The 22,527-nt window shown below is 48.0% G+C and overlaps 1 protein-coding gene across 1 annotated transcript in view; it reads right to left on the reverse strand.

Annotated features, from left to right (window-relative positions):
- CCDC148 (coiled-coil domain containing 148) overlaps positions 1 to 22,527 on the reverse strand; it is a gene marked incomplete at both ends in the record, with an annotated part of 51,849 nt that overhangs the window by 23,617 nt on the left and 5,705 nt on the right. Inside the window, 10 exons of the mRNA XM_080346980.1 lie at positions 518 to 726; positions 1,926 to 2,132; positions 4,188 to 4,326; positions 7,661 to 7,842; positions 7,928 to 8,023; positions 8,239 to 8,402; positions 8,533 to 8,615; positions 9,453 to 9,556; positions 12,761 to 12,879; positions 21,886 to 22,265. Of these exons, the coding sequence (XP_080203106.1) occupies positions 518 to 726; positions 1,926 to 2,132; positions 4,188 to 4,326; positions 7,661 to 7,842; positions 7,928 to 8,023; positions 8,239 to 8,402; positions 8,533 to 8,615; positions 9,453 to 9,556; positions 12,761 to 12,879; positions 21,886 to 22,265 (1,683 nt within the window). The remainder of the gene's footprint in view (positions 1 to 517; positions 727 to 1,925; positions 2,133 to 4,187; positions 4,327 to 7,660; positions 7,843 to 7,927; positions 8,024 to 8,238; positions 8,403 to 8,532; positions 8,616 to 9,452; positions 9,557 to 12,760; positions 12,880 to 21,885; positions 22,266 to 22,527) is intronic.

The following is a 22,527-nucleotide window of genomic DNA, read 5'->3' on the forward strand; positions in this document are numbered from 1 at the left end:
CCGGCCGCCGTGCGCCCGCCGCGCCCACAGCGCGGGACTCGGAGCCGCGGGGAGCCCGGTAACGGGGTGAAGCGTGGGTTTCCAAATGCGTGCACCCCTTGAATCCAAACACCGTCCGCACGGTCGGAATAACTTCTTTGAACAACAGCTAGCTCCTCACCCCATTTCAATTCCAGCCATCCAGCTGCAGAGCTGATCAAAACAAGGTCACAATGATATCCTTCTTCAATGAAAAAAAGTACCTTTTCCATTCCTCTTTTCTGGGAAACAGGTGAATTGGTTTTGTTCAAACGTTCGATATTGTAACAAAGCTGCCTTTGAAAGTCACCCTTAAAAAGTGTAGGCTTAATAGGTTTCCATTTCAAACAGTTCCAGGTTACTGGAAACAGGAGGTCACAATCCAAACAACGTTCAGACAAGGTTCAATGCACCAGGGAGAACTTTAAGCTACGTGGAGACAACACAAGTATTCCAACACCGCTTGTTGCTGTTGTGGGGAGTCAAAAAATAGACTGACTCATAAATCTCATAAATTCCCAGCTCTGGAATAAACGGCCCTTCTAGCTCCAGCTGTGCAGATAGGGGACACATGGCAAAGCCAGAGTGGGCGGCCAAGGTGACAAAGAACCAAAGCCCCGGCTGCAGAGACACTCCCGAGTCAGGGGACACGGCCCAGGGCGGGACACGGGGGCTCCCGCTCAGCCAAGTGTTGAGATCCACACCTTCCTGCAACAGACAGCTCAGACAGCAGGGGTTTGTATTACTGCTACAGCAAAGAACTATCATCCACACCAAAAATCTTAACCACACCACAGGTTTTCCTGTATTTTTCTACTGTAGAAAACCAGAATGAAGGGTTTAGTATTTCTGTGCAAAGTAAGGGCTTGATAGAGATAACGCTGGTGAAGGAGAACAGCACAGAGTGTGCTCGGCGATTCCTGTGCTAGTGGAAGCCACACCGAGCAAGTTAAATCAATCTTAACACGCCTCTCATGCCCAGAAAAGTGATTCCCCTTACAAACACCAGAGGCATCAACATCCCAACACCTTCCCCTTGTGTCCAGGCTCCTCCCATTTTAGGCTATTCTCTAACAAAAACCAACAATTTCACCTCTTCATACAGTAAATCACCTTTCAGAATATTGTGAAACCTCCATAATAAGGGCAAACAAGTTACAGGATCCATTTTTTCAGGTCTTAAAAGCATTCTTAAATAGAAGGAAAGACATATTTATTATTTCTCTGAAAACAGACTAGCATTACTCTCAAACTCCTGAGGCTCTGATGCTGAATAGAATGCTTTGCTTCCACTGCTGAGAGCGCCAGTGCTAAAAGCAGGTATGACGGAAGCCCCAGACAGTGTAGATACCAATCCCACTGCTGAGGGAGAAACACACACACAAATACTTTGTGACTGGCCAAGCTTACACAGGAGCCCAAGGAAGATGCTGCCAGACCTTCACTCCTGCAGCTTGCTCATGGTCTCCTAGGCTGTGAACCGCAGAACAACACTGAAATACAGTTCAAACTCTTTGATGGTACTCAAAATCCACTAAAATAAACGTGATCAGCATTTATACATATTATACCCACAGTATAAAACGCACAGTAGGGTCTAAAGTATGGTAGATAATCAAGACGAAGGTCAAGAGCTGGTTAAAACACTAACGAGGATCCTTGTTGGTAATGAAACAGAGCGTCTTCAAAACCATGTGCAAGTCGGGCTGCACAAACACCCTGATCTCTGCCAAGGGATTACGGTTTGCTTTTTTCCTAACCACCCAAAACAACCACCAGGCCAGTAAAAACAGGATTATGACAACTAGCTTCAGTTCACTTTTCTTCACTTAAGCACTGTGACTTGAATTTGGATGCGACGGTAAAGCCAGCAGAGGAGGGCGCGGTGGGTGTGTGGTGGACCGTACCTGAGCTTTCAGCTCCGCGCAGAGCCGCTGCTGCCGCCGCCGCGTCCCGGCCAGCGCCGCCGCCTCCTGCTGAGCCGCAGCGGCCCGGGCAGCGCTCGCGGCCGCCCTGAGCAGGAAGGCGCTCCTGGCCCGCGCCCAGTCCAGCAGCACGGCTCTGCGCCGGCTCCTGCCCAGCTGCTGACCGCCCCAGGCTTCCTCGTGGACAACCTGGGAAAGCAAAGCATATCAGAGACGTTTTAAACTGTGCATCAATGAAATAGATACTTTCATAAACCTTGACAATGACTGATTGAATTATCATATCTCAAGTACTCCTATGGAATCCACAGCTTAGTGCCCAGCAGCTCTCTCAGGTGCCAGGTAGCTGCAGCCCCGGTGTGGGTGCCACCACTCCAGCTGTTCCGTTGCCTGTGCCACATGGCGCTGCCACAGCGACATCCCGCTCTTCTTTTCTGAACTGTGCTCTTGCGATATGAATACACTGAATGCAATGGTTCCTTCCTGCCCTAAAGTACATAAATGCAATTAAGTCCTTTCAATATATCTTCAGAGATATTGAGCACTTTTAGCAAGATGAGGCTCTTTGTAGGAAATTACGATCTATAGAGAAACAGAACACCAATTAAAGCAATTGCACAAATGCAGTGCAGATGAGAAGTAGCTCCATGTTTTCTTTCCTAACAGGAAGTTTGGAAACAGATTTCTAGCTTGCCAGCTAGATTTCTAGCATAGATTTCTAGCACTGCCACCACCAATGTCACCACCCAACAAAAATGGTGTTCAATCTTCAATACACCTTAGCTGGCCTTATTCAGTGAGGTTCCTGAGGACATTCACCCTTCGAGATCTTGACAGAAGACGTATCAGGTGAGGCTGCATAGACTGAGGCATTAGAGGCTTGGACCTATCTTACATCCCAGCAATCACAAGCGACAGGGCTGAAGGAGGTTCTGGAGACGGCTGTCTGCTCACACGTGGCAAGGGAACCATTTCTGACACCCGTTTCTGGCTGTTGGCAGGGACAGGGGATGCTGACCCGGCTGTGCCCAGCTCGCAGATGTTGCTCTCAGCTCACAGATGTTCCCATCAGCTCACAGCTGGATTAAGATGAAGTGGTACCGCCACCTCCGGGCCTTCTTTTGGGTCAATGGCACAAAGGCCAGCGCACCATAAGTTCCCATTGCCAGTGCTGCCGCAGACTCCGGTGGGCGGGTGCGAGGCCGGAGCTCCCGGCGAGCGCCGCGGGGCCGGCACGCGGCTGCCGAGCTGCCCTCCGGGCTGCAGAGCCTCCGAGTTCAGCGCTCCCATGGAACACAAACAACTTAGCAACAGGTTCTTAGTGCTGGTGTAACAATGCTGTATTTGTCAAGCTCATATACATGTTAAGATGTATCAATTTAATGCAGAACTATGATTTTTAAATTTAGACTTTTTAAATTTTAAATGAACCTTCAAAGAATTATGGAAACCCATTAATAATGGCTATGCTTAAAATATACCTATACTGTACGAAACAGGTAATTAATTTACCCCAGTTCTCCTGGTCAAAAGTTTTGAAATCCACAAGAACTTTATTTTTGGTGCAACTTTGCTAATTATCAGAACCACTTCGCTGCTGCTCTCTTGCACTGGGCCGCCCTCAAACCCCAGCAAGTAGATGGTCTAAAAATACATGCAGAGATAAAAAAAGATTCCTACTTTACTTATGACATCCTGAGGTGTCCTGGCCTTGCAATGGGTTTCTCTATTAGCCGCTATGTGCTTAGTCACTGTGGAGTATAAAAGGAATCGGCAATCAATTTGAAAGGCATTATGCATATAAAAATAGCCTCTCCCTGAGAGCAGGAGATAACTTTCCTCCCTTCCTGCTATATATGTGCCACAGTCCAATTAAAATAGCTATTCCTAGACAGCGTGACAATGCTATACATCCTCATAAGGAATAAAACACAAAGAGCAGCAGAGCAGCATGACGCAGCTATAAACTGTACAGCAAAGCAACGCTAACACACTGATCCCGTGGATTTGGCTGAGAGAGTTATGTGGAACTATAAACCACCCAGGGCTTCTCTGAGGAAGAGATGGGTTTTCAAGTTACGCATTTTGAAGACAGGGACATCCCTTCCTCACTGTGCATCATAAAATGAATCATTAAGAAATCTTTAAGTAAAAGCCTTTGATAAACATTTTTAACACAAATCTTAACTGCATGATTTATGTAAGAATTTCTGTAATTGCTGTGCTGTTTAAAACAAGACTGACCAGCTCATGCCTGGATTTGTGCGGAAGGTACCTCTGCAGCGCGTCCAGGTACAGCATCCTCCTCCTCTGGAGATCGCTTGGGTACTGGTGGATAACGGCCTGAAAAACCCACTGATCTTCCTCCGTCCAGTCCATGTTCCTACAGAAACGCCAAACTATCAGCCCTAGTATAACTGGGGTGATTCAAAACAGGGGAGAGAAAAGACCTGGCTCCTGTAAAAAGGTGGTTTGCAGCGACTGACGGCTACCCAGCAGATGTTGGAGACAACACAACAAGTGAAATTACGTTAGCAAAAGCAGAAGAGCAATGAAGGTGTTTCTTATAGGTGATGGCTTAGGTTTCCCATGACATACAATGAATATAGATGCCTGAGCTGAGGGTTTTTCAAACGCTGCGTCTGAAGAAGGTGAGAGGGACTGCGGAACGGCTGCAGGAACATCGCGCAGCCTCCAAGCTGCAGGTCCTGCAGAGCAGACACGGCTCTCCAGAGCCCCGAGCTCTGACACCGAGGTGCTATTGGACAGATGTGCTATTTCTGCAACATCTACCGCTTCTCAGGAGAACATCGTGCAACTCATCCTCTGGAGTCAATGTCTTCACTTCTTTCCTTTTCTCTAGAAGGAGCTTTGCCATGAAATCAGTTCACTTATTAATTTTAGAATCTGTGTCATAATTTAATATAATGAGGTATAGGTTTTCTGAAGAATAACTTTAATGAACAAATTAATTATTCTTTGCTATGATTTAAATCTCCTTCACCACAACTGCTTCTACTGATGCCAAACTGAGTACAAAAACTACCTTTTTCTTCAGATAACACCTGGCATTCTTGTCTTTCCAGCCCCAATATTTTACCTATTTTTTTTTCAGAAGAACCACCATAAGCTCCTGCTGTTCTTCACTCAGATAGAGAACCAGCGACCCCCTCCGCCTCCAGCACACGGGGCGGCTGGACCAGCTGCCGCAGCCCTTGCTGCTCCTGCATCTCTTGCTGCTCCTGCAGCCCACGTCTCCCTCCAGGTTCCCTCTGGCCCAGACACTCCTCTAACAGCCATCTCACAACACATCTGTGCACCAACAGCCGTCGAACAACGCATCTGTGCACTAACAGCCATCTCACAACACATCTGTGCGCCAACAGCCATCGAACAACGCATCTGTGCGCACTAACAGCCATCTCACAACGCAGCCGTGCACTGCTCAGGAACAAGCCAGAGACACGAAGGTTTGTGGGAGCAAGAGCTAGAGCCACAAACAGTCTATTGTAAGTAGGGACAAGCCGCCCACCAATGCTCGGTTTGTCAGCAGTGCCAACGTTTGTCAGCTGTGCTGAGATTTGTCAGCTGTTCACAGACAAACAGCCAAAAAGAGAAAAGAAAAGGGCATGACCCAGCCCTGTGTATTCGCTGCCATTAAACGCACGGAGAATTTCAAAACATCCTGCCCGATTGAATTCAAGTTGTCACCTCACTTAAACTTGTGTAAAATTCCAGAAAGGAAGATCTCATCTACAATGAGTTTGAGAAGCACCAACACATTTTCCATTTAATATTTGAGCTACTATCAGCTCTTCAGTGTCAAGATATTGACAACCTTTTACAAGGCTGGATGCATGACCCAAATTTTAAACATAGTGCTTGCTTCTCTTGTGTGAGTCATTCTACTAGAAAACAGTGCAATCTTCATTCCGTGCCAGAACTGAAACACAGCAACTGTCTCACATTCGCCAGCCCCGGGGCAGCTGCTTCCCTTGGAGCAGCCGTAGCCAGCGCTAATCCCGGCCCTGCGGCTCTGCGGAGCGCAGGGCGGCGGCGGGAGGCCGGTGCGGCGCAGCAGCGGTGCGGTGCGCACGGGGAGCGCCCGGCCCGGCCGCTGCGCCGGTGCTGCCGGGGCAGGCACGGCCGGGAGCAGCAGCGTGGCGTAGCCCCACCGTCCCGCCCGCCCCACAGGCTGCTGCAGGGCACGCAGCGCTGCACACGGGAGACTCCACTCACCCTTCGCTTCTTTCCCTGATTCAGACATCCTTTTGACGTTGTGGCAAAAGCGTAACAGTGCTTAGAGAACCATCAGCTACAACTAACATGCCAGTTCCAAGTCCACCATTTCTGGGATAACCCAGGACTTGGGTATTTCCCAAACACAAAGATTTGTGTGTTAGCAGCAGTAAAAGAAGCAAATTTAGATTATAAAACATTATAATCCTATATTATCCTTGGAAAAAAACCCAAATCCTTATCCAGTTTCCAAAAGCAATAAACACTGTAACATGCATTCTAGTAGGACTACAAAGCACACAACGAATGCAGCAGACCAGAATACTGTCTTATTCTGTTTTTTCTTTGGAAATTCTATGCACGTTCCCAGTTCTCTGTTCCAGGCTGTCCCAGCAGCTCGGCACTGAGCTGTGCTGTGCCAGAAGACCCGTATTAACCAGCTTTCCTCGCCGTACAGTCAGGCACATGATGAGAGAGGCCCAGCAGAAGTAATGCTAAGACAAAGTGACTAAATTACCATGTTATCGTCTAATCACATTGTTCTTCTGAGCACCTTCTCCAAGTAGGAAAATTACTAAAAAAATGTATTGCAGGAGAGTGTTTGGTATCTTTGTGTATAGAGCAATGACAGTAATTGCCGAGGCTTCAGTGAGGCTATATAATCAGTAGAGTACGGTGGGTACACACCAAGGTCAAAAATCCATCACTCAGTTTTGACAGTTTTCTCTGTGTTAGTTGGATCAAGGTTGGTTCCATTAATTATAGAACACTTAAATCACAAAGTTGTATCTTTACATACATAAAAATATTTTTGTGCAAATTAGCCAATATAAAAGTAAGAGGTAACAGTGTTTTGTCTTTTAGAAAGCCCAGGTCTTGGAACCAAGCAATTCTATAACAACAAAGTCTTGGGTTTTTGTAATTGAAAACACATTTTTAACATTGTTGCGGCTTAAAACATAGAAACCTAAATGAGCAACACATGAAAGATTTGGAGACCAGAAGGCAAATTAAACAAAAATACCAAGATCTGGCTTTAAATAAAACGCCTGAGATAATTGCTGGTGGTTCGTTTCTGATTTCATCCACTCCCAGCTATCGATACCAGCAGGTGCTGATGCCAATGGGGTGACCTGTCCTGCTCCCGTGGGCTGTGCCTCTGCCACCACCGCACACAAAGAACCACCGCTAGTCATACAAAGCCTGTGAAGAGGACGCCTGATGCACAGCAGGCTGTTTGCTCTTTGATCCACAAAACGCTTTGCGCGTTGTTTCCGCGGAGCTGACGGGGAGCGCCTCAGCTCTCTCTTTGGCACCGGCTGCGCAAGGCGGCACCGAGCGCTTCCCCGCACCAGCTGCTCTCTGCTGCGCGAAAGCCAGACCGACTCCAGCGGCACGCGCAGCCGCGGCATCCATAGGTCACACAATGCATTAGTTATGTATTTTATACCCAACAAGAGAAATCCAGATGTCATTACCTGTATGAAACTTGTAACTGTTCATCGATCTCTTGAAGCCTGGACCAGTATGCACCGGCAAGCTTTCGGTATTCATCGATAATTAAGGTCTTCAGGTCCGGGCAGGGGCATTCCAGAGACAGCAGTGCCGACGGAACTTCAAGGACAAGTCCATTTTTCTCTTCAAAAGAACATGCTAGTGCCTGTCATGAAAACACGCTGCTCAGCAGACTACGCAGCATCTCTCTCTCAAGAAAGTGCTAATTAAACTTGTAAGGAAAAACTTACTTCTGGTTTATGTTCTTCAAGCTCTCTTTCCAAAGCCAGACTTTCAAGGGCAAGGAATTCCAAAATTTCCTTCTGTTGCTTCTTCACAGATTCAATCTATTCCATGAAATACACTAGAGTAACTTCTTTCTCGTAGTACGAGAGATCTGCAGCTCTACACTGCTGTGCTTTGACAGACCTCAGTGGAGCAAGTATAGAGCTTACTGGATACTGCGAATGTGAGTTATGTTCTCAACGTATTACAGAAAAATAAATGAAAATGCTAAAAATACAGTGATAATTAATTGTAAAAATGAAGGTAAAATACCAACCTGCTGTAACATGTCAAGTGGATTGACTTTAGATTTCAGAGGGGACTCTTCTGGGGGGTAACACTGCATCTCAGACAGCCTGGACTTCAAATCTTCCTTTAGCTGCCAGATAGGAGCTACAGTATTTGCTTGGTGTGTGTCCCACTCCTTTGATAATTTACGCTCTATACCAAATGAAACAAAGCTTTCTCAAATACACAAAATACTAGGCAGCAATGTAAATTCTAAATCTAACCATGTCATGACAGGGATCTAAAAACTCAAATAATCAAGAAATAAATAAAAAATTCTTACCCAAGTCACTCATATCTGAAAAAAAGCCGTGTTTATGGCTTTCTTCATCCAGAAAAGTCTTTATGTCTGCTTCCACTTTTTGCCTGGAAGGTATGAATGTGAGTTTTACAGAAGCTTTAATTTCTTATTCATTACGTTTTCAAGAATGATAAGCCTCAAATACTCTAATAATTAAGTAAAAAGCGAAATTCTCTGCCTGGAAAAGTATGAAGTGCAGGACTCAGACAAGAAGGTGGTACAGAAGCCACATTCCTCTGAGCAAAACCGGGCTCCCGTGAATCTGCTGCATGAGTAACATAACACACAGGTAAAGACCAGAACAATGTTAGTGGTCCCTGTTACAGGTGTGAGCTCAGCACGCACATCTGGGGACAGACGTGAACGGAGGAGTGTCTGAGAGCTCGCTGTTCCTGCACACAGCCGCTCTCCGGCCGGGACGGGCCAGCTGGACAGCTCCGGGATCCCCGAGGGGCCGTGCAGACCCCCGCCCTGCTCTCGTGGCGCGTCCCCTGCAGACCTGTCACTGCAGACCCCGCACTGCAGAGCCCGCACCGCGGACCCTGCACTGCAGACCCCTCACTGCAGAGCCCGCACCGCAGACCTCTCACTGCAGACCCCGCATCGCAGAGCCATCCCCTGCAGATCCCACACTGCAGATCCCGCACCTCAGAGCCATCCCCTGCAGATCCCGCACTGCAGACCCCGCACCGCAGAGCCATCCCCTGCAGACCCCGCACTGCAGAGCCCACACCGCAGAGCACATCTCCCACACTCACACAACACATCGTCTGCAGTGCAGCTATTTTAATTGTTTCCTCTTAATGTCCAAGTATGGACATTAAATCAAGTATGTCGCACTAGATCCCTGCCTGCTGCAGTATTTCTTCAATAACGGCTAATTACAGTTGCTCGGCTCTTACCTGTTCTCCCTCAGTCTTTCATGCTCTTGCCACCACACCTGCCGATGCTGTTTCAGCAGCATCTGCTCTTTGTTAATTTTTGAAACTTGCTCTGTTTTTTTAATCTGCAGGAAAAATTAAAGCTTGTGTTTTGAGTCTGTTCAATGGCTTTATCAAATACCTTCCTATGGAAACTTTTAACTCCAGAATGGTGAGCTTGTAAGACTTTTTCAAAACTGTTTTTTTCTAAAGAACAGCAGGTTCAAATGTAACCAACTGTCATGAAAAAAAATATACCATTTCAAATTACAATTAAACAAGAGGAGAAGGCAAAAAAGTGCAGTACATTTTCTTCTTTCCTTTCCCCCCCGTTTCTGGGCGGTGAAGCGGGGGAAGGTGAGCAGGAGCACGGAAAGTGCACCTTCCACAGGCGGGGATCAAAGAGTGAAAGCATGGCTTTTGAGACAAAGAATTCAAACACTGACTACTCAGGAAAGAGTGCTTTTCCAAATGTACCCGATTAAGAGGGTCTGACACTGTCTGAGGGTTTCACAGAAGCATTGCTTCCACCTTCAGATAACGCAGAAACGCTCAGTCTGGAGACAGATGGAGTTCCCGCTAAAGCAGAGGCCAGGCCGCCGGGGAAGGGGCTGGAGCGGCAGCCGGGGGCCTCAGGGCACCCCACAGCGGAGGGAAAGGCTCAGGAGTCGCCTGTGGAGCCGGGAGCCCCGGAACACGTCGCTTCTCATTCTGCCGCCACCACGGCTCCCTCCGGCCTCTCCACGGGTACTCGGCACAAAGCATTTCAGCTCGGAACCGGCTCCTTTCCTGCTCCTTCTCCTTTTGCAACCGTCCTACCCCCAACACCAGCCCCGGCCCTGCCCCAGTGATGGCAGAGGCTCCAGCAGCTCACACCCTCTCCTCTCCTCTTTCCCCTCTCTTCTTTCCTCTCCGAGCTGCCTTCACACAGACACATCCCGCTGCTGCAGGACACAGCAAGGCAGGACAAGGATCTGGAAACTCTTGCCCTAGTTCGTAACAGAGACAAATGAATAACATCTCGCCCCACACCTAGTTCAGGAAAGAAACGCTGGTTTTCCACTTGCCCAACGTGCAAGCAACCTGCCCTGTTCAAAGGCTTAGTGGGTGTCACTGTCCAGTGATGGCTGCACACAAGGACACGCCACCCACGCTAGAGCACGGAGAGCAAACCCCTGCAGCGTGTCCTCCGTCCCTCCTGCATGGGCACACGTGTCAGAGCACGGACAGCAAACCCCTGCAGCGTGTCCTCTGTCCCTCCTGCATGGGCACACGTGTCAGAACACACAGAGCAAACCCCACAGCGTGTCCTCTGTCCCTCCTGCATGGGCACACGTGTCAGAACACACAGAGCAAACCCCACAGCGTGTCCCCTGTCCCTCCTGCGCGGGCAGGTGACACGGCGGCTCCTCCAGAGGAAGCTGCAGACCGGCGGGCACAGCACTCCTGTGCAGGTGAGCAAGAACCTCGCAAACCACAGCTGCAATCTTACATCCAAACAAAGTACCTCCGAAGTTAAAAGCAGAAGCACGTACACCTCTCAAATGAATCTGAGCTCAGCAGATCCGTTTGAAAACGCCTGGTTGTAGACAGTCACAGGAGGAAGCACCACAACCAGAATGCGGTGAATCCATTGTGCTCTTGCAGCAAACCTGCTGCACTTGCATTATTTGAGCAAGGAGCTGCAATAGGTGCTGTGGAGAGATTTTGTGACTGTGCTGAGAAACAAGGTGTTCAGAGGAAGCTGCGTACGTGACTGCACTGCAAGAGTCTGCACACGCCTGCTTGAGGCTTTCGGTCAGTGCCACGACGCTTTTGGATCAAAGACAATGTCTCCCTATTTTTATTGTTTGCCTATATTCATGTTTAAAAAAATCCCTCATAGCTTCATCTTGATCACTATTAGGTGCATAAAACCAGACTTCAGCAAACAGGATACTGTATTTAAAGTATATGAAAATAAATACATCTTCAAATCAATTCTAAAACTAAAGGGAAACAAAAGTTGTAGTAGATCTGTAGACAAAGTTTAATATGCTCTTCAAATTATTTTACCACAACAGCAATGACGTTTATGCAGAACTGGTGCAATATTAGCTTCTTTCTGTATATGCTGTATTTTTCTTTCTGAAACGGTCAACCGATTGACCATTTGCTGCCCTGGTTCTACCCGAACGGAGGAGGAGCTCAGCACCTCAAACACGGCACAGCCTGAATCAGCAACAAAAAGCAGTAGGAGGGACACGTTCTATTCTCTGCGGAGCTTTCCGCAGATATATTGTACTGCCTACTCGGTTGGAAAGCACTTGAAAAGGTGAAATACCAAAAGACAGATGACAAAAAATTAGTTTAATGCTTGAATGAATTCAGTAGGATTTTGTACTGCCGATTCATGAAATAGTTGTCAGAACTTTTGATGTATTATACTCATCTGCATTAAAGGAAGCAATACTATAAAGAAAGTATGTATTTTTTCTCCTGTCTGAATGAAGACCTCAGTTATATTTTATATACGCCAAAGCCCTCGGTGATCAGGTCCCCTTGCCAGCCACGCCAGCACACTCCCGTCACCGCGGTCTGCGTGGTTTCCGCACTCTCGGCGCGCTCTTCCATTCCAAAGGCCACCCACGAGTTGGCTGTGCAGGGGAACGGCCAAGGACTGAGACACAAATGGCCACGGTAGCCCAGGTTGAGCATCAAAACCGTGTAATCCTTCGGCTGCATTTGCACTTCTCTGAAAAAGCATTCGAATGACGTTACTGCTGGAGCAGTCTCTTTCAAATCGATACGTTTTCCACTCTTCCATTGTTTCTCGGCCCAAAGGAACTATTTCAGCTGACTGTGCACCAGTGTCCGTTTCTTCAGAAGTCACTTTTCTCTGGCGATGTGACTGCCTTTTCAAAATGGTGACACCCCGAGAGTCACAGTGTTACACACTGCAAGCCGTCCCACGCTCGGGAGCCGCTCTGCGGTGTTTCTGGAGTAGTGTGTCTCGCTGTTTCCCCGGAGCCGGAAGGAGCAGCGGCGGGGCAGCCGCGCCGGGACAGCCGCACTGAAATACACGCTGCTCCTGGCTTCGGGGAACCAGCGTGCAAACACATCCTGCACCTCCGATTCAAGGAAATCACAATAACACTGACTGCGATAAACTTCCATCTTTTGCCCCGTTCTGCAGAGCAGTTACAGCAATTGCTGTCCCTACTCATTCGCAGATTCCTTGGGCCACTGACAAGAAATACGAACATTACATTTTAAAGTCATTCACATGACAAATACTATAAAAATCATACCTTTAGTTGAATTTTTGCGGACGCCAGTTTTTCCGCCGCAGCAAGTTCCCGCAGATGTTTGGAGCCACCAGGCTTGTACCTCTGGCTGCAGAGACCGTTCCTCAGAGGAACCCGATTTTCTAGCCAGCACATAGAACACACACAGTCATTTCAAATGCTGGAGAAAGATTTTAAGTCTGAGTCATAACGTGAAAGCATCATAGATAGAAATTAGAAACAGTAAATTTTAAACATTAAAAGTTTCCATAACAAAGAGATTGTTAGTTGGTGAATAAGAATGTGAAACAAACGTCAGCTAGCAGAAGTTATTTGAGAAACATTACCCATTTTTCTGTTTATAAAGAGTAAATTTTAAAAGTTTTTTTAATATGTGAACTTAAATAATAATTCACTTTAAACTGGGTTTACTGGCATTTTAGTAAGTTCTGCTACAGAAGTACCTAGGTTTCAACATATGCACTATGGTTTCACGAATTGGAAAATGACCTCAATATGTATCGCAATCCATGGACTGAAAAATAGGAGCGATTTCTTTCTAAAAGGTATGCAGACTACTAGTGCGTAAACAGGAGGAGCTGAGTTACATTTCCCCTTGCACCTCCAGCCGTAAGAACAGCATCATTTGCCCACTAAACTCCTGTAGGGCCCTGGGAAAAGAAGGGATCTCCTTAAAAAAGAGAAGGTGCTAAGAGGCAAGGAAAACATCATTCTGGGTTTCTGCTGCACTCTGCATTGTAACGTCCACTTCAGCAGTGTGCGAAAGACCATGGCAGTATGGAAAAACTGTTGTCCAAAACACCCGGAGGAAGTAGTTTTGCTGAAGCAGCATTTAAAGTCAATAAAGACTGAACCAGGCTGGTCTTTGGCCACACAGTGAAGACAACTCCCAATGATCCCTTTGGCAAGTGCCATCAGGCGATTGCCATATTCGCTGAGCTGCAGTTACCTCAAGCTCACCACAGTCCTAGTTCGAGCTTATGTTCACACTCCTAAACCCACCCACTTCATTTCGTCTCCCCCTCCCCAGTCCCCCAGCACAGCCACCCCAGGAGCCGGCTGAGGAGGACTGAGCGAGCAGCAGCCACATCAGAGCGAACACAGAAACCCGGGGCTGCAGATCCTGTTTGAACAAGGTGAGTCAACAGACGAAGAGGAGGACACTCAAGGTAACCTCAGACACATAGCTGCCGAACATTAACCAACATGTTTTCCTGGCTTATTGGCCTGTGCCAGACTCTCACAGAATCCCAAACAGCACCACATCCTCGTCCCCTGCAGCGGTGGCTGTTCCCGCAGGAGGTGTCGGGGGAGCGGGTCACCCACGTGGGGCACGCCTGGCTCCCCACCTCGTGCTCCTGCCACCCCACACTCCTGCTTCAGTCCCCCGGCCCCGCGCTCCTGCTTCAGTCCCCCAGCCCTGCACTCCTGCCTCGCTCCCGCTGCTCCACGCTCCTGCCGCCCCGCGCTCCTGCTTCAGTCCCCCAGCCCCACACTCCTACTTCAGTCCCCCGGCCCCGCGCTCCTGCCTCGCTCCCCCGGCCCCGCGCTCCTGCCTCGCTCCCCCGGCCCCGCGCTCCTGCCTCGCTCCCACTCAGCTGCGCAATGTGCCAATTATTTCACCAAATCAGTGTTACGCTAACCAGGTTACAGGTTTGATGTTGTATTATGACTACTTTTTTATTCTCTAAATACCTTACACAAAAAACTATCAGTAGGTTGATTCACTCATTTCTTCCATTTTACCCCTCCTATGAGCTTGGTATGGATCTCCTTTCTCCCAGTTTTTAGGACTTGACGCAGCTTTATTCATCTGTGGGCTTTTATCATCCATCCAAATTTGAAGTTCTCACTCCTAATTCAGCAAGATTTTGTGTTAAGATTTTTTTCCTTGTTTTTGAGATTGCTTCCAACATTGTCTAGCAGAGATTCTGGAACATAATTCCATGTTCAAAGAAACAAGAGTCCGGTCTCCAAGCCCTCTGAAGAGCCACTGATTCAGTTCTTCCTCCTAAGCCTATTACTCCTTGGTCCCTGCTCCCAGAGGCTCGCGGTCCCTTCCCATCTGCAGCAACCCCAGAGCCCACGCCGTGCAGGATGGGGCAGGGGCTGTGGGGCAGTTCGCCACAGGCTGGGGCAGGCGGGCGCTCGGGAGGCAGCTCAGCTGCGTCCTGGCACGTTCACTAGGAGTCACTGAGCAAGCCTCCTTGGTACAGCGCTTCTGAATCGCACGATACTTGAAAAGTATGCTCGTGTGACCTTCCAGCAGAAATCCTCAGCTAATCCCAGGACAGCAACCTGTGTGCAGGTAAGTGATGGAACAGAGGTGGGATATGGTCACCTTCCCAAGGAAATGGAGATCTAAGCTGCTCCTTGCAGCACCTGCTGCAGAGACCTGTGTAGGCGCCCGATGCCGGTGTTTCCGGAGCGCTCTACGCGCGTGTCAGTGCCTGTGTTGCCAAAGCCCTTACGCTACAGCCAGCTCCTAGCTTTGTCGCTCCCCTTCTGTCCAGGGATCTGAGTTATTCCCAAATCATTCCACTTGCGTGGATCTCTCACACGGCTTGTTCTGAGTTGTGGTACTGATATCCAGGGGCAGGAGCCCTGTCTGGGTATGGTACTCAAAACTGCAATATCTTGACCAATTCTCTTTTCTTTGGCCTGTATGTTAGCATTGTCATCTCAAACTGCTCAAAGCGATCCCAGTTTGCAGTCCCTGTTTGACAGCTCCCGCCGCTGGCTTTGCAATCCTGCTTTCTCTATGCCACCTTTGTTCCTCAGGACAGTGCAATAAGGATAAGACGTGACCGCAAGACACATCCATGTAATCTTTTTTGCACCCTTTCTCACAATATGAAGTGAGAGAAGACGGTTGACAACAAAAAGCACGGAAAACCAGAATTAAAAATATAAAGTGTATACTGGTGTACAGGAAGCAATAACAAACACAGCCCAGAAAACAACTAGGAAGGGAGGCTGCAGGATCCCCCTGGATAAATAGATGGGAAGAACAAGGAATGTTGTAATTCAACAGGGACTGTTTTGCTTTGGCTGGGCTGTCTTAATCGGTACTACCCACAGAAAAATGTACCAGAGAGCCGTGAATAAGCAGAGAGAACCCATTTATGTAGAAAGCTTAAACACGGCGGTATGTAGATTGAAAAAATGTTGTTACTATATCGGGTTTCTAAACGAAAGAGCTTGTGGTAATGTTTGGAAGCCTGAAAGCTGCGTCTGAAAGAACCCAGTTTAATTTAGCAACATCTGATATTTTCTACACTCTTAAAAATGTTTTGCATAGAACATATAAATATACATAGCTATACATAGAACCAATATAAGAGGAAGGAGGTACCCAAGGTACTTCCTCAGGTAACTCATTCACCATCCCCCATATCTAAGAAAAGAACGAGGAAGAGTGAAAGACAGGTTCAATTTGCAGACATCTGCCCCCAGATAATTTCATTTTATCTTGGTTTCTGATATGCTTTTTCCTTCAGCCTGTGCGTCTGAACCTCATGGATTGTTGCTGCTAATCTTATTCTCTTTCTTCTTCTACTGAGGACTTTACTCAGAAGAATTTTCTGAAGTCAACTGGGTCTATCTGTGGGAGATTAACTCCAAAATCTGGCTCTTGTCCTGTAGGCTGTAAACTTTGTATTTAATAGCTAACGTATTGGATGTGCCTCATATTTTACAAAGAAAATTAATGTTATATATTTGTATATGTATGTACATACCCACAAATATATACACATGAATAAAAATAGAAAATATTAACCATTAAGATTTTAAAACTCATTTTCACAATCTTCTCTAACAAACATTTGCTAAAGCCTGAGATACAGTTATGATGGTATATGAAAACTTGAACCTTTGTCGCAGTACTGTAAAGCATTAGTGCACGGACCCTCAGCAACTTTACATAACTAGGAAGCTTACAGGGATAAGGAAAGGGCCTTTTCATTCCAACCTCTTTTTTAGGTTCCCTTGGTAGTGAAGCTTGCTGTCAGGTATTAGCAGAGAGATTTTTTGCCATTCACTGTTAAAACCATGGTGGCTGGAAGCGATGGGTCTGACAAGCGGTTTTGCAGAAGGGCCCCATGTAAAACGATAAGGTAAACGCCGCCAAGCTATCTCATGGTTCTCCTGCGAGTCTCCCCTAAGGGTTTCCATTTGCCACCTGCCTACAGCAGGTTTGACACCATGACCCCAGGCAGCTCCTCACTGTGGAAAGATCCTTCTCCAAGTCAACCACCAGGACCATCCCCAGCGTCAGTACAGACCTGGAGTTGAACAGACCGGGAGCAGCCCTGCAGAGGACGACCTGGGGACTCTGCTGGACAGAAGAATGGGACAGGAGCCAGCAACGTGTACCCTGCGCTGTGTCCCCAGCCCCCGGGCAGCACGTCAGGGAGGGCGCTGTCCCCTGTGCCCGCTCTGTGAGCCCCTGCAGTGCTGGTCCAGCTCTGGGTCCCCAGCACAGACACACACGGAGCTGCTGGAGAGGGGCCGGGGGAGCCCCAGGAGGGACCGCGGCCGGAGCAGCTCTGCTGGGGCAGGTCAGAGAGCTGGGCTGCTCAGCCGCAGAGGAGAAGCTCCGGGGAGACCTGAGTGCGGCCTTTCAATGTATAAAGGGGGATCATAAGGAAAACAGAAAAAGTTTTTACCGGGGCCAGCAGTGACAGGACAAGGGGAAGGAGATTTAGATTAGATATGAGGAAGGAATTGTTGCCCTGAGGGCGGTGAGAGCCTGGGCAGGTACCAGAGAGGGGGTGGCTGAACCATCCCTGGAGACATCCCAGGCCAGGCTGGACGGGGTCTGAGCAACCTGAGCTGGTGCAGATGTCCCTGCCCATGGCAGGGGGGGGGGCACTGGGGAGCTGGGGAGGGCCCTGCAACCCAAACCAGCTGTGATTCTACAATCAGAATGCCATAGCAGCTTCCATATGTAGCTATTAATTTCACATTAATTTCTTAAGTAGTTTTATTCTAGACTGTGATAAAGCAATTAAATTGAACATGATAGCATACCTACCTACACCACTAATCCTACGAGTTGTAAAGGATGTTCCATGGTCTGGTTTGCTCATTTTCATTTTTCATGTATTTTTTGTATCTGTTGAGAAACAAACGAATGCTTTGAGAATACCAAAATTGTGAACACATGCTAAAAGGACATTAAAATATGTATTGTTTTCTGAGGAGAGAGGAAACATCTCACTAAAAACATAATTGAACAGAAATTCCAGAAGTTCATCTTTGATTTTAAGAGAGATTTCACGTGCCTCTCAATTTAATAGCTAAGAAAAGGAAAACACAATATTATTTCCTTGATGAATCTGTAATGCTGTCACATAGATCACCTATTCTTTGCTTTGTGCTTTTCAAAATAGAACAGCCCTCTTGACCCAAACGTAAAGATCCCTCTTTTCCTACATTTAGAGACCATGGTTTATGTATGGAACCCCATCCACCCCGTAAGAGTCTGTGCACCAGCACTTGCCAACTGGGGCCGCAGTCCAGCGCAGTTCAGATCCCGAGGGGCGGCTCTGACAGCACCTAGCGAGTATTCGTGTCATCCTGCCATAAACTTGACATTTCAGGTACAATAACATATACAACATAGTAAAAACCTTGATGTTTTAAAACCTGTACTTTCACCTTAATTAAACACGGATGGGCACCATCGCAGGTCTGGCATACAAGGAAAAACAATCAATGAAACCAGGTGTTGCATTTGAGCTGAACTGATTGCTGCACAGTGCCAGAAGGTGAAGGTGATGCACAACCAGCCTCACAAACCTCTCCCTCAGACCCAGCTCTGCATCACCAAGATTTCCTACACACCAGATTCCGTCCGCTCTGTCACACCTTTGGCATTTGTCTGGTCTCACATTAATTCTGGACTTGTTAACTAAGCAAGACACAAGGCAAGAGATGTCATGAGCACCAGGCTTTGTACAGCGAGTATTCCATGACCAAACCCAGTAGGAAATAGTGAACGCTCATTGATAAAGCGTGGAGTTTCTCGGTGCTTCTTCATGGGTATTTGTCACTGTTATTTAACAATGCTATGAAACTGCCCCTTGCACTAAACCAAAAATATCAAAGTCTAAATGTCACCTGTCTTCACCCAGGAGTCACCCTTCATTAGCAACAAAGGGACCTTTTCCAATCTGTTCTGAAAGTAATTGACAATATCAGCTGGTCAGAAGCTACATCAAACAACATCTAATGACAAAGGCTGACATTAAAGATACACCAGAGTAAGAAAACATGGTAATACGTGAGGGAGTTCATTCCCCTTTTGAATGATTAATGTGTACTTTACAATCTAATAGTAACCTGTAAATAAGTCCACAGTTTTATCTCAAAGTCACCACACTCCTCAAGAGTCGAGGGAAAAGGAGAGGAAGAGAAAGGTCAGCCCACTCATCCCCTTGGTTCCATTTTTCCCCACTTAAAGCAACTATTTGGTTTCGACCTGTAACCACAGAATGCTGGGCTTAGAACGAACCTCTGGAGACCCCCAGTCCCACCTGCGCTCACACAGGGTCGTGGGGCAGGGGGCACGGGGCGGGGGGTGCAGGGCGGGGGGGGCACAGGGCGACTCCTCACCCGCCCTGGGCATCCCGGGGTGAGCTGTGAGAACAGACCTGACGCAAACGCACGCACTGGCCAGTTGGTGTGCCCACTCCTTTCCAGCCTCTGTTTGTATTTGATCTCAGCCTTTTAATGGACATTATTTTCTGTTATGACGAATTCAACAATTCGTTTCTAAATTCAATTCTAAAACAATGCAAATGAATGCTAAGGTGGTTTTGGAAAGGGCAAGATCTATATAACTCTGTATTTTGTCTTCAGTAACTAGAACATGTACCAATCAAAATTATAAAAGCCCTGCAAGTTAAATTTACTTCTGCTTTAATGCTGCTGCATGTACAAACCCCTTCAATACTACGGAAGTTCGTCTGAGCCTGCATTCAGGCGCCCTGCTGCAAGGCTTTGTTCAAACTCCAGTGCAGCCTTTAGGTCGGGAGCCTTGATGCATCTTAGACAGCAAGAGTACAAAAGATGAAACAGGCATCCAACAGAAGCCTTTAGTCAACAGAAAACTGCTTCCCAAGAATGCTAAATCAGCTCTGTCTACAACCAGCCATGACTAAACCCTTTAGGGACAGGAAAAAACACGAGGTTTATCCGTGCCCTGCCTCTCCTCCTGCTGACACTTTTGTAAAGATTATCTTCCAATTCAGCTCAACACTTGGGTGGATTCTTAATGTAAACACTTGCCTGGGCCTGAGGTGTACGGCTTAAGTACATTCTGAAGCATGGGAATAGCCAATAATAAAGCAAGACCCTCCTCCCTTCCATCCGAATAGAAGTTAAACACCGAGCGCTGGTGAGTCAGCTCTGGAGCCAGCGCAGCAGCGGCGGCTCCTGCCGTGACCCACGGGAGGGTCCGGTCTGCAGCCAGCTCAGCACTCCCACAAAGCGGCCCGGACCCCCCGCCCAGCTCACACCGTGTACACACAGACATCCCCGCACACCCCAGCCCAGCTCACACCGTGTGCACACAGACATCCCCGCACACTCCCCCCAGCTCACATCGTTTGCACAGGCATCCCCGCACACTCCCCCCAGCTCACACCGTGTGCACACAGACATCCCCGCACACTCCCCCCAGCTCACACCGTGTGCACACAGACATCCCCGCACATTCCCGCCCAGCTCACACCGTTTCCAGCTCACACCGTTTGCACACAGACATCCCCGCACACTCCCGCCCAGCTCACACCGTTTCCAGCTCACACCGTGTGCACACAGGCATCCCCGCACACTCGGGTCACGACGGGCAGTTTTCCTCTCAGCTAAACTGTTGCTAATCAACACAAGGGCAAAATGACGGGGTGGGGGCACAGTGTTTAATGACCTGGACATGCTCCTTGAAACAAAACTTTCTGTGCATCTTTTAAATCAGTCAAATTACTAAGTGTAAAATCAATGATACAAAGCCACATCAGCTCTACACAAAATACAATTTAACAGCACAATCAATGACAGTTTAATAGCTACTCATATTTTGTGTGAATGAAGGTTAACTTTGCAGCAGCAGGTGCTGCAGACCCGCCCGCGGCTGACGCAGATTACTGCTGGGCATACACAACTGGACCCCGACGTGAACCGCTGACTGCGGTGGAAACTTCTAATACAACACCAGTGGGCTTGGATTACAGATTCAGACACGTTTCCTAAAACATCCAAACCCGGGAAAAAACCCCAAACATACCAGTCCCTTATTTCAGTGATCTCTCTTCAATACCTGGAGATTTCTTAAATATTTTGTGGGAGGTTTTTTCTAGGTTTTCAGTTTTAAAGGAAATGTTAATTACTTATCTCCTGCACATTTCCATTCAAAGAGGAGGAATATTGACATGCAGTTGTTGGGTCCTAATTATTGCTAGGGAAAAGAGGCTGAAAAATCATTCTCCTCATAGGGCATGGAGTAAAAACAACAAACCAATAACCAGCTTTATCGTTTAATCAGATCCCTTCTCTGGTCCAGTTGAACTGACCAGCTGGAAATGGCACTCATCCAGAACGCTTTAATCTTGCAGCAGCCAATCCTTTCCCCAGAAGAAAACACACAGTATAATACTGGTACCATTCAGTGTCAAAAGTCCCACAGTTTGATTATCATTTAAATTTGCATTCCCTAAAGAAAGAATTATGGATCTGTTTGAAATAAAGTCAAGTATCAGAAATGGTGCATTCCCAAAAGAGACACAGTCCTTTTTGTCTATTATAATCTCATTACTTCCTCATTAAGTAAAACTTAATCCAAAGTAGGAAGATCAATTTGAGTAACACTTAAAACAATCAGCCCTGTGAACAGCCGGTCACTGCACGGGGACACAGCTCACCTGCTCCGGAGCGCCTGTCCGCCACGGGACAGCTACGGCTCACCCTCGGTCTTTGCACATTGCGAGTAGCAAATCCAAGACTAAACACACTTTAAAAACATTTCATGTAGAGGCAAAAAATTGCAACAAGCAAATAAAAGAAAGGAAGTCAATGTTTTTTGAGTCGGCAAGAGCCAAAGAAAGGGCAGGAAATTAAGTCACCCAGGCCACCCGCCACCTCGGCCTGAGCGAGGCAGCTGGCGCCTCGGGGTGGTGGCTCGTTCTGAGCAAACGCGCGGTCCAGGTCGGCTGTGCGACGACACGGCTGCGGCAGCGCGGACGGCACGGTCCAGGCCGACAGCGCGGACGGCACGCTGCGGCAGCGCAGACGGCACGCTGCGGCTCCGTGGACGGCACGGTCCAGGCCGGCAGCGCAGACGGCACGGCTGCGGCTCCGTGGACGGCACGGTCCAGGCCGGCAGCGCAGATGGCACGCTGCGGCTCCGTGGACGGCACGGTCCAGGCCGGCAGCGTGGACGGCACGCTGCGGCTCCGTGGACGGCACGGTCCAGGCCGGCAGCGCGGATGGCACGGCTGTGGCTCTGTGGACGGCACGGTCCAGGCCGGCAGCGTGGACGGCACGGCTGCGGCTCCGCAGGCACCGCAGACCCGGGCAGACCCGCCGCACCGAGCCAACGGCAAGAGTTCACAGGCAGCGTTCACAGGCTTTTGGATTCGAACATGAGAAATTCGGAGTTTTTTTATATACTGTTTGTATTATTAATGTTCCATCTAGCTTCCTAGATATAAGTTACAAATTAAACAATATACTTCAACATACTAATTTAAAGATGCGAGTCTGAG

Source organism: Nesoenas mayeri (assembly GCF_963082525.1).
Source record: "Nesoenas mayeri genome assembly, chromosome: 6".
Lineage (NCBI taxonomy): Eukaryota > Metazoa > Chordata > Aves > Columbiformes > Columbidae > Nesoenas > Nesoenas mayeri.